General features: G+C 40.0%; 3 protein-coding genes across 5 annotated transcripts; all 3 read right to left on the minus strand.

The window, feature by feature from the left end:
- Nucleotides 1–678: 678 nt before the first annotated feature.
- On the minus strand, nt 679–4,252 carry LOC133816946 (syntaxin-22-like). Its single transcript, XM_062249295.1, has 7 exons — nt 2,680–4,252; nt 2,494–2,587; nt 2,250–2,401; nt 2,103–2,162; nt 1,235–1,392; nt 1,017–1,117; nt 679–923 (listed from the first exon to the last, which is right to left on the minus strand). Exons 1-7 carry the CDS (start codon nt 2,826–2,828, stop codon nt 855–857), a joined length of 783 nt encoding a protein of 260 aa, XP_062105279.1. The 5' UTR covers nt 2,829–4,252; the 3' UTR covers nt 679–854.
- Nucleotides 4,253–6,244: 1,992 nt separating this feature from the next.
- LOC133816949 (uncharacterized) lies at nt 6,245–11,803 on the minus strand. 3 transcript variants are annotated; one of them, XM_062249302.1, is made up of 7 exons: nt 11,512–11,803; nt 11,184–11,421; nt 10,833–10,990; nt 10,629–10,744; nt 9,840–9,901; nt 9,586–9,747; nt 6,254–7,654 (listed from the first exon to the last, which is right to left on the minus strand). In XM_062249302.1, the coding sequence occupies exons 5-7, from the start codon at nt 9,894–9,896 to the stop codon at nt 7,271–7,273; spliced, it is 603 nt and encodes a 200-aa protein (XP_062105286.1). In that variant the 5' UTR covers nt 9,897–9,901; nt 10,629–10,744; nt 10,833–10,990; nt 11,184–11,421; nt 11,512–11,803; the 3' UTR covers nt 6,254–7,270. The 3 variants fall into 3 exon arrangements, with proteins under 3 accessions (XP_062105284.1, XP_062105286.1, XP_062105285.1); XM_062249301.1 differs by having other exon boundaries at nt 6,262–7,654; nt 9,840–10,037; XM_062249300.1 differs by lacking the exons at nt 10,833–10,990; nt 11,184–11,421; nt 11,512–11,803 and having other exon boundaries at nt 6,245–7,654; nt 9,840–10,037; nt 10,629–10,804.
- On the minus strand, nt 10,236–11,615 carry LOC133820021 (syntaxin-23-like). Its single transcript, XM_062253418.1, has 5 exons — nt 11,512–11,615; nt 11,314–11,421; nt 10,833–10,990; nt 10,629–10,744; nt 10,236–10,295 (listed from the first exon to the last, which is right to left on the minus strand). Exons 1-5 carry the CDS (start codon nt 11,613–11,615, stop codon nt 10,236–10,238), a joined length of 546 nt encoding a protein of 181 aa, XP_062109402.1.
- Nucleotides 11,804–11,921: the final 118 nt, after the last annotated feature.

The raw sequence follows: 11,921 nt of genomic DNA on the forward strand, positions 1-11,921 counted from the left end.
TTTATTAAAAATTTTAATAATTAATAATTATATAATATTATATTATTATTTTAATGTGTTCAGTCGGTTTCGGTTTTTTTTGTCGGTTTACCCAAAATTTCCAAACCGACCGAACAGTGGCGGTTTGCACCGTTGGCGGTTTTTTCGGTTTAAACGGTTTTGGTTTTTTCGGTGTTCGGTAGGTCGGTGTACACAGTTTTTTCGGTTTTTCGGATTTTATGCTCAGCCCTAGTATCATGTGTCATTTTAGTTTAAAAAATATTTAGTGATTTATAACCCAATAAAAAACAATTTATACCCCAATTAATTTTTTGTAATTAATTAAAGAGCTTTATAAAAAAAAATTAAACCCCATTAAATAAGTGATACTTTATAAAAAAAAAAATTAAGGAGCTTTGGTAAAATAAACCCTATTCTCATGTACAAATTACACATTTAAAAAAAAAAATTATACTTAATATTTATTTGAATCTTCCGATTATACCTTCAGTCATACTTAATTTATATATGTATAAGCAAAGATATTATAAAAAATGTCATTATAATAATGAGGAAAATTGAACTGAATTTAATTAATTACTAATTTTAAGTTAACTAATCCTAAAATATGTAGATGAGCCCAAGAGTCAAGAGTCAAGAGTCAACACCCTTCTTTCTAATGAATTTGAGTCCGGCCCATATTTAACTCTGTTTTGCATTGAAATCCACACAACTTTTACCCTTGTTAAGTTCAAGTCCATATCATGGTAACTAATGAAGAAATGAACAAAACAAACAATGAAAACCAATGGTACAACAAACAAACAAACAATCAATTCAATTCAATTCAGTTCAGTTCAGTTCAGAGACTGTAGTTATAAGATAAGGACAAGTAGAAAGATAACCAAGGCCAGCACAAGAACCACCAGCATCCACCACCTAAACTGCAACAAACATTAAATAGAAGCAAAATGAGTTCATTATTAAACTTCTGAATAAGATTAATCAAACCTAATTTTGAAAAAATATATACATACACAAGAGCACATGGATTTGATACTTTTGGAAGCCTTGGCCAGCTGAGTATTAGCTTCAGAAGTGGCAACAGAGGCAGAGTCCAAGTTGGTATTAACTTCTTCTGTAATAATATGATTATGTGTGTATAACAAACATATTAATTATTATTATTATTATTATTATTATATAATAAACAAGGAAAAGAAAACAGAAGAATGGATTTGATTGATTGATATACCAATAACTATGCCTTGGTCATGGACAAGAACAGCAAGGTCCTTGAAAATCTCATTTGTTTCTTTGATTTGGAATTGTATTTCTTTCATGTCCTGCTCCCTTTCCTCAATAAGGGCTTCATTTAAAGCAATTTCACTGTACATATAAACTTCTTCCTGCCTGCCATGGAATTCATCACATTATTTCTACTACTATACCTTCTTAAATATATATATATATATTCATATGCTGCTGCTGGACTTAGTATTTTGCACACTAGGTAATCTGTGCAATTTTGTAACATAACATGACATTACTGCAGAATGATTCAGGGAAAATTTTTTTATAACTTTGATAAAGAATATATCAACACAATTGTTAGACAAAATAATTATACTTTTGTCTTGAATTATTAATTGGGTAAAATATTTGTAATTTTAGTGACCAAAATCAGGATTAGAATTCTATTTGAACTATTTTACAAAATATAAAGTATAAAACAAAATGATTGAACACAATTTGTGTATCATACCGATAATCATACTCTTACTATTGATTTTTCATATATATATATATATATATATATTGGGGAATTTCTTAATAGTTTACGGTACTGAAAATTAGGTTCAAACATGTTGTTACATGCGTGACTCATTTTTTTTATGCACGTGGAAATCAACATGTTTGAATCTAGTTTTCGGTATTGTAAACTATTCGGAATTTTTTGAAAATTTGTATGATGTTCTAAATAGTTACACGGTCATAAAAAAAAATTACCCTGAAAACTGTTCACGGGTCGAGAAACACTGAGAGTCTTACCGGTAAGGTTTAAAGTGAATATCTTACAAAAGAATTGTCTTATATATGTATATATAGATACAGATATATACCTTTGATGCTCCTGAAGGAAAGGTTGGCGAGAGGACTGGGGATCCGCAGTGGATTCAGTTCTGAAAGTGTACGTATGTAAGTACTTTACTGCAGTTGTTATTATGAAGTGAAATTAAGAAATGAGATAGTAAAAAAAAACAAAGTACATGGTTGTTTCAAATGAAGATGAAGTAGGAGTGTAAGAAGATTCCCGCTGAGAGGCAAGGTTTTGGACATTCTGGAATTCTTGTAACACTGTTTTGAAATCACTTGCAAGCTTTGCATCTTCTAGCTTCTTACTCTTGGAGACAGCTGAAAACTGAAATGGCAGTTATCACACACAACAGTTGTATTTAACATGATTCATCTTCTTCTTCATAAGAAAATCAAAACAAAACAAGATTGATTTACATGGTGATGGTGAAGCTTATCAGATTGGGTTAAGGATTTCAGCTGAGCTGTAGTATCTTTCACTATCTGCAGTATGCGTTGTCTGCTGTCATGGCTGTGCCATCAATTATATATATGAATATTTAGACATATATAGATATATGTGTTTGACAGTAATCAAATGAGAGTAAAGTTAGAAAAGCTCACAGCTTGCGGCGGTGGCCGGGAGTGTCCTTGGCGGTTCCGACGGCCTCCACCAACCGGCGAAAAGCAGCCACGGAAGTGTTGAGCTGGAAAATAGCTGCTGCCACACCTTGGGAGGGGACTTGGTGTTGGGCAACATCTTGAAAGCTCATAGCTATCAAAGTTTCAATTTTGAAATCCAAAAGCAAAGCTCTGTGGATTGGATGATGGAAGTTATTGAAAAAACGCTATGACAAGTCTACTGGTGGAGCCAAAATGAAGAACAATTATTTATATCTTTTTCTAGAAAGAATAAAGAAAACGAAATGTGGGCCAAAAAAAAGAAAGAGGGGCCATTTTGTTATTATTATGGCAGCTGTGTAACCACTTTCTCATCCAATCATATTCCATAGTTCATAAAAAAACAGATACAAATAAAGTAAGATCAAATTATAAAAGCCTTTTTTCTTCGGAATCTACTGGTCAAAGTCTTGTACATTTGAGAATTTCTGACATTTGCTGCTGTAAGAATTTATATACATGTTCTGTTTGAATTGTATATCAAGCAACAAATATCAAAAGCACTGTTCCCGTTCCATAACATCCATTTTTATATTTTGCTTATTCCAAGGTCTGCTGTCATTCTCCTTACGTGAAGTTTCTTCGGTAGGATCTCCATGAAGTGGTGTCGCAAATTCTCAGTAAATTGCATCAAACTCCACATGTCATTCCCAGCTGTGTTTTTGGCTTTCTTAAAAATTTCCAACGGTTTCTCCAGATAAATTATGTAATCAGAAGGAAGATGAGGATTTATGTTTAAATCAACCTGATCAATATGATAGCAGTTTTGGTCATAATCCATTTAAAAAGTATCAGTTCTTAGACCAATAGTGCCTTCATTCTCCTAGTTATAAACATATTGAAGCTTTCTGGCATAGAAAGGTTTTATGGAGAAGAACAAAAAAAATGCCTGACTATGTACCAGCAAGCTGGGAAGCTAAAGCCATAATGACTTTTGTTAAGATATGGATGATTTGGTGGTCATCACTAGGATTATACAGAATATTTAGAGTGCTCAAAAACTGTTTGCAAGGTGTTATCCCCAAAATTTTAAAATGATGACGTGGCAATAGAAATGACAAATGGCAAGGAATGGTTGGGTGACCTGGCTTAGGAGAAACCTGGTAGACCGATGAAGAATTTTGATTGGCCAGAAAAGTGTCATTGCCGACCAGGTATGACCTTGTCCGACCAGTCATATGTTTGTCTGCCCAGGTATGACCTTGTCCGACCAGGCATGATCTCGTCATTAGGGAGCCTCAACCAGAGGATCAGCGCAGACCTACTATTCCCACCCAGTCCGGAAAGGGAAAAGCCATCCAGCCTGCGAAGGACCTGAGCTCATCATCCGACGACGAGGACGACTTCCTCCTCAACTCAGGTCTAGTAGTCATAGTAATATGTTTGATAACTTGGTGATATGAGATTAATAGAACTGTAGTAGTAATATACTTATCCACATATTGCTCTATTTTTACTAACAAATCTTGTGCTTCCTCTTTTGCAGATCCAGAGATGTTCAGCCATTACAACGCCCCTCCTGCCCCGAAGAGGAAGTGGCTCCACTCCCCCGAGCAAGGTCCCGAGGACAGTACCGCCCAGCCAAAGGAGACAACCCGAGGGGTTAGTTGCAATTGACCCCTTCCTCCTTCAGCGAGCCTAACCCCTACTCGTCCGACCGGCCCGAGCGAGGCACTACGCACTGCTAGTACCATTGGGAGGGGAGCAGTTGATCAGACTCTTCAATGATTTGAATCCTTCCCTCGACTTAGTGTTGATGTCGTCTTACAGAGAGGGATTGCTCAGTTGGCGAATGTAAGTACTCTACCACAAGACAGTTTGTTACTTATATTCAAACTTTGTAGTAACCTCTTGTTTTTCATCCAGATGCTCGTGACCATCAGTCATGCTCAGCACCGAGCAGTAGACTACAAGGAGTTGATCAAGGTCTTAAATGATCAACTAGTGGAGGCCCAAGCTAAGGTGGATGCTCTTTAATCTAAGTTGGAGCGGTCAGAGAAGACTGTGGCTGAGCGAGAGGAGTCTCTTAGGGGGTTGGCTGATGGGAATGACAAACTAACCCAAACCAACAAGTCGCTGACTGATCGGCTAGAAAAATTGACTTGTGAGAATGAGGGGTTGACTCGCGAGAACGAGGGACTGATTCGCGAGATTGAGAAGGTGAGGCAGGAGAAAGAAGTTGATCTTACCTGCTATGAGGAGATCTGCTCCAACTGCTTTTATCAGGTGTGGAAGCTAAACAAGCATCTTAACCTCGACTTTCTCACGGAGAAGGTTAGGGCAGAGGAGCTTGCTAAATGTGAGGCACTGTCGTTACAATAATAATCAACACATATGCCAAATAGCTCGATCATACGAGCAAGAGTATATAACAAAACACAAAACAAAGTATGATAGAGGGCTGGTAGGATGACAACTTGTCTGGTCAGGCAAAGGCTTCTCAGGTTGGATGAGGGGTCACTGGTCGGCCTTGACAGGTTGGTCAACCCCTTCCTCAGCTTCAGCTGCTCTTTCCGGTCGGAATGACAGCGTGGGAGAAGTAGATGTGGCACCGGCAGGATTAGCAGCTTCCTCAGCAGCCCTGGCCTCACATTTAGCAAGCTCCTCTGCCCTAACCTTCTCCGTGAGAAAGTCGAGGTTAAGATGCTTGTTTAGCTTCCACACCTGATAAAAGAAGTTGGAGCAGATCTCCTCATAGCGGGTAAGATCAACTTCTTTCTCCTGCCTCACCTTCTCAATCTCGTGAATCAGTCCCTCGTTCTCGCGAGCCAACCCCTCATTCTCACAAGTCAATTTGTCTAGCCGATCAGTCAGCGACTTGTTGGTTTGGGTTAGTTTGTCATTCCCATCATCCAACCCCCTAAGAGACTCCTCTCGCTCAGCCACAGTCTTCTTTGACCGCTCCAACTTAGATTGAAGAGCATCCACCTTAGCTTGGGCCTCCACTAGTTGATCATTTAAGACCTTGATCAACTCCTTGTAGTCTACTGCTCGGTGCTGAGCATGACTGATGGTCACGAGCGTCTGAATGAAAAACAAGAGGTTACTACAAAGTTTGAATATAAGTAACAAACTGTCTTGTGGTAGAGTACTTACACTCGCCAACTGAGCAATCCCTCTCTGTAAGACGACATCAACACTAAGTCGGGGGAAGGATTCAAAGCTTTGAATCATTGAAGCGTCGTGAAGAGTCTGATCAACTGCTCCCCTCCCAATGGTACTAGCAGTGCGTAGTGCCTCGCTCGGGCCGGTCGGACGAGTAGGGGTTAGGCTCGCTGAAAGAGGAAGGGGTCAATTGCAACTAACCCCTCGGGTTGTCTCCCTTGGCTGGGCGGTACTGTCCTCGGGACCTTGCTCGGGGGAGTGGAGCCACTTCCTCTTCGGGGCAGGAGGGGTTGTAATGCATGAACATCTCTGGATCTGCAAAAAAGGAAGCACAAGATTTGTTAGTAAATATAGAGCAATATGTGGATAAGTATATTACTACTACAGTTCTATTAATCTCGTATCACCAAGTTATCAAACATATTACTATGACTACTAGACCTGAGTTGAGGATCTGATCGAGGAAGTCGTCCTCGTCGTTGGATGATGAGCTCAAGTCCCTCGCAGGCTAGATGGCTTTTCCCTTTCCGGACTGGGTGGGAATAGCAGGTCTGCGCTGATCCTCTGGTTGAGGCTCCCTAATGACGAGATCGCCTGGTCTATGGGAGTGAGGAGATGGTCCAGGGGAAAACTGGTCAGTCACCACCTCAGTACCGGCGTTGGACTGATCAGTTGTGTTGTTTTCCTCAGTGGTACTCTCCACTGTGATGTTTTGGTTACATGGTAGCAGGCCCACCATCTGAAGGTTGTCCACAGTAACCAAATTTCTCACGTCCTTCTCCTCGATACACATGTTAGCCAACTCCTCTGCTCGCTTGAACATCTCTTGAGTGGGCAAGGATTGCTCGAATGGGCCCGCATGTGTAAAAGCCAAGTTGTTGGCTCTGATGTCTGAAGTGAGAAAATACTCTGTATAGTATTTTCCAGGGTTCGACTTGTGGGCGATGCCACAAAGGTATTTAACCCCCTTTTGCCTGTGAAAGAGGTGGAAAAAACCTGTGTTCTTATGGCTTGGGTTGGTCCTGAAGTCGAACAAGTAATGTATCTCGTGAGGAGTACGCTCATCCCAGCCTTGCATGTAGTAGAGAATGTATAGCGCAGACAACGCCTGAATCCCGTTCGGAGCGATTTGGAAGGGAGAGACGTTGAAATAATCCGCTACTGACCGGAAGAAAGGGTGTAGCGGGATGGTCGCTCCTGCGAATATATGGTGCCTGGACCAGGCACAGTATGGTCCGTCGGGCCTGTTAGCTCTCTGGTGAGGGTGTGGACATATCACATTCACCCCTCTCAAACCTAAGGCTTGGATGTGTTTGTCGAACATCCCGGGGTTGAGTTTTGTTGGCTTGGCGGTAAACCAGGAAGGTGTTTCTTCTCCTTCCTTCCTTGGTTTTTGGACGGCCATGTGCTGGACCTCGGTAGTGAAATTCTAGGTGGTTTTTCTCCAAGTCTTACTTGATTTTGGCATCTGGCGAGGTGGTCTCGAAGAAGCTGCAGCGTGGACCTCACTACGTTCCACCACTTTTTGCACCGCTCTGCGGGCAACTTGAGGATCCTGGTCCTGTGGGAGTCTATTGGACTTCTTCACCCTCATTATCGACTGTTCAGCTTGATGAAGGAACTGCTCTTCGTGAAGAAGGTACAAAGCTGAACGGGGAAGGATCTGCTTAAAGCGGCGGAGGCGATCCTCAGGAGTGCGATTGGTGGGAGACTTTGATGAGGAGTCGCTGCTTTGAGGGATCTCGATCGACTGCGGGGTGGACGTATCGGAATTCGTGTGGTTGTCACCTCCCCTATAGTCAAAGCGATTCATCTACAAAAAATGAAAAATGGGGAGGTGAGTAACCATACAGATAAAATTCAACAAGAGCAAAATTTATATTTTTACTTAGAAAAAATTTATCTAAGTACTGAAAATATAGCATGTATGGAGAAAAAATAAATTTTGTGCCTAAAGTGCTTAAGGTACCTAGGGTGAGCGTGAATTAAAAGTTTTGGACATAAAATTTTTTTTGGTCCAAGTGGCGTGCCAAGTGCCTAAGGCATGCCATGCTTAGTCTGAAGAGTCAAGAAATGCCAAGACACCAGAGGAGTGGTGTGGTGTCCGAGCGGACTCCTTGGTCCGAGCGGCGTGCCTAGTGCCGAGGAGCTGACGCGTGTCACGGGCCGACTATTTGGGTATTCCAACTAGACGGAACGTGCGGCACTTGCAGACTCTTCAAGCTAGTAAGTCAGCCTACAACACACACCTACAGGCAAACAAACTCAGCGATTAGCCACATACACATCTCGGACATGCACCGGGCAATAACGAAGTATGAGCAAGCACAAAGCAAGTCATTCCTAGGAACGTCCACACAACACAAAGCACACAACAAGACAAGTGACACACAATGGCCCAACGAAGGTAGCAAACAAGCAACACATAAGCAACAAGGTAGCACACAGGGGCAAGTATGGATAAATGTTATTTCATTAATATATAGCCTTGATAGGGCAAGCGAGTACACAACTTTGGCCCCTATCTGCTGATGGCCATGGTGCTTCCCTAAGTCACCAGGTCACCCCCCCTAAGGAGTCTTCTAGGGAAATAAAGTCTTCCCAGGAATATATATGATTTTTGTCTGGGAGACATATGCAATATTACAAAACTACCACTACCCTGTCCCATGAGGTGGCTTGGTGCAAGACTTGACTAATGATCAAGCACCAAGGCATGCTCATTAACAAAATGGCCCCATGTGGGTGTGCCAAAGGGGCAGCACGCCACTCTCCCCCACTTAATCTTTCAGCGCCCTCAACGAAGTAGCTTGTAGATCTTCAATCTTCTGCGTGAGCTTCTTCAAGTCTTCCGCCCTCTCCCAGCTGATTTCATCATCAGCGAGCCCCTTCCATTTTACCAGATATTCTTTATGCTTCTTACGGTCAGTGGTGACCGTTCTTTCCGCCAGGATTTCTTCAGGTTGACGCTTGCTCCTTGGCTGAACAATGACTCCTCCTCTGGTTGACTGGTTGCTGACGTGAAGGACCGGGTGTATCTTCATCTAAGCTGGTAGGTCGACTTTGTATGAAGTTAGGCCAACTTTTGAGATGACTGAGACCGGACCCTCGTACTTGCGAACGAGTCTGATGTCTTTGTCCCCTCGGAATCTCAACTGTTCGGGCCTCAGCTTGATTAACACTAAGTCACCTGCTTTGAACTCCAGTGGTCTGCGCTTCTGATCTGCCCACTTCTTCATTCTTCTCGAGGCTTTTTCTAGATAAGCTCGGGCAATCTCTATTGTTTTCTTCCAGTCTTTTGTGAAGTGAAAGGCTCGCGGGTTCCGACCGCGATATTCGTCCATTGTGTGGGATAACAGTAGTTGCTGTCCATTAACAACTTCAAAATGGCTCTCATTCATAAACGATAGCAGCAGATCAAATATTTCAGAAAAACAGTACGCGTTTGTTTTTTTTTACTGAACTTGCAACTAGAGATGTGTTATTTAAAACTTAAATTTGCAAGTACAGCATCAGAAAGAAATAAATAAATCAAGAAGACCCCTTGGAGCCCATGTGAGTAATGTAACTAGCATGTATACCCTGCTTTGAGAAATCTCCAACTAGTGTGAATGCAAAAAAAGTTCATAAGTGACTAATAAGTTATTCCATTCTGGCATAACAGTTTCCAGAAAATAGCCTTAAGAGTCAATCTTTGTCTCTTCCAAATGTCTCTCATTTGGAAAATCAGAAGAAAAAAAAAACCTGGTCCAACTGTGCTAGGCCAAATTGTTGAACATCCTGAACTATGATGGTGTTGGCATTTTGGATATCAAGACCGCTTTCTACTTTACTGTTGCAAATGAGAATTTTGATATTCCCTTGTGCAAATTTCTCCATAGTTTTCTCCAGCTGCTTTGAGTATTGCTGCAAGAACAATAACAAATCCACATAAAGGATAGAAATATATTATAGGCACTAAATCAATCATATGCCACTTAAAGCTTAGAAGATAGTACCTTTCCATGTGCAATAGCTATTTCAACATCGGGAAATGACTGTTCGAGAAACTCCATCACTTCTTCAAGTCCAGAACATAAAAATGCCAGTGAAACGAATCAAGAAAAATAAACATTAGAAAACAATTGAAGTACACTGTTGAACTTTTTCCATTAAGGGCGTTTCTTTTGCTTTTCTGAATTTTAACAAATACAATTCTGCAGCCAGAAAGAAAAAGGATTACAATAAAATTTGACCACTTACAATGGCAACCACAAAAGGACTGGCATCCAACAAGTATCTAAGGACCAATATAACTTCAAAGAAATGACACAAAACTGAAACTATGAATATAAGGATTAATTTTTTTTTTTGAAAAAGAGACAAGGTCAATCAATGATTGACTCCCAATTTTATTAGAAACCCTCACTTAAGGCGGAGGAAAACCATGGATCATTACATAGAAAAACCAATACCTAGAACATAAGTACAAGTTATACATCAGATCCGATTCTAATCATGGTCACTATCGTAGGATAAAATACAGCCCCAGTCTCTATGGAGATCTTCAAATGAAAGATTTTTAAAGTATTTTGTCCTATAGATCCATGTTGCAACCCAAAATTTAACTTTATCCCACACCTCTACACTCTTCTTTTCTATATTGTCAAAAATTCTGTCATTCCTTTCTAACCATATTGCCCAAAGGATAGCCAATACAGTAGCTGTCCATAATCTACTGTAACATATGAATATAAGGATTGATGAGTAACATATTATTGTATAGATATGAGCAATGACAGAGTTACCTTTAATACGAGGCAAAACGTAAAACACTTGCCCTTCTCGATCCAAGCCTTGGCCAGCTGAGAATCAGCTTCAGTAGTGGCAACAGAGGCAGAGTCCAAGTTTGTATTAACTTCTTCTGTAATATAACAAACATATTAACTATAATTTTATATAATAAATAAGAAAACAGAAAACAGAAAAAATGGATTGATTGATTGATATACCAAAAACTATGCCTTGGTCATGGACAAGAACAGCAAGGTCCTTGAAAATCTCATTTGTTTCTTTGATTTGGAATTGTATTTCTTTCATGTCCTGTTCCCTTTCCTCAATAAGGGCTTCATTTAAAGCAATCTCACCGTACATATAAACTACTTCCTTCCTGCCATGGAGTTCATTGCATTATTTCTACTACTACACTTCCTTGACCAGTCTTCTGCACATTAAGTAATCTGTGCAATTTTGTAACATAACATTACATTACTGCAGAATGATTCTTCTGACCATATATCATGATCACATACTTACAATCAATTTTCCTATATATATATATATAAATATATTTGTATAAATACCTTTGGTGCTCCTGAAGGAAAGGTTGGTGGGAGGACTAGGGATCCACAGAAAATTCAGTTCTAAAAGTGTTCCAATGTAAGTACTTTACATAGTTCATCATCTTCTTCTTGAAAGAAAATTAAATCAAACCAAGATTGATTTACATGGTGATGGTGAATCTCATCAGATTGGGTTAAGGATTTCAGCTGAGCAGTAGTGTCTTTCACTATCTGCAGCATACGTTGCCTGCTTTCATGCCTGTGCAATCAATTATATACATGAATATCTAAGCATATAGATATATGAGTTTGACAGTAATCAAATGAGAGTAAAGTTGGTAAAGCTCACAGCTTTCGGCGGTGATCAGGAGTGTCCTTGGCGGCCACCAAACGGTGAAAAGCAGCAACGGAGGTGTTGAGCTGGAAAATTTGGGCAACACCTTGAAAGCTCATAGTTTTCACTCAAAGTTTCAATTTTGAAATTCAAAGCAAAGCTCTATGGATTGGATTGGATGATGGTAGTGATTGAAAAACGCTATGACAAGTCTACTGGTGGAGCCCAAATAAAGACCAGATTTTTATATCTTTTTCTAGAAAAGAATAAAGAAAACGAAAGATGTGGGCCACTTTTCTAAGCAAAAATCGAAATGGGGGCCATTTTTTATGGCAGCTGTACAACCTCTTTCCCTTCCAATTATAATTCATAAAATAAAATAAAATAAAAAAATAAAAGTAGATCAAATTAAAAAAACCATTTTT

This window comes from Humulus lupulus, chromosome 2, assembly GCF_963169125.1.
Source record: "Humulus lupulus chromosome 2, drHumLupu1.1, whole genome shotgun sequence".
In the NCBI taxonomy this organism is placed as follows: Eukaryota; Viridiplantae; Streptophyta; class Magnoliopsida; order Rosales; family Cannabaceae; genus Humulus; species Humulus lupulus.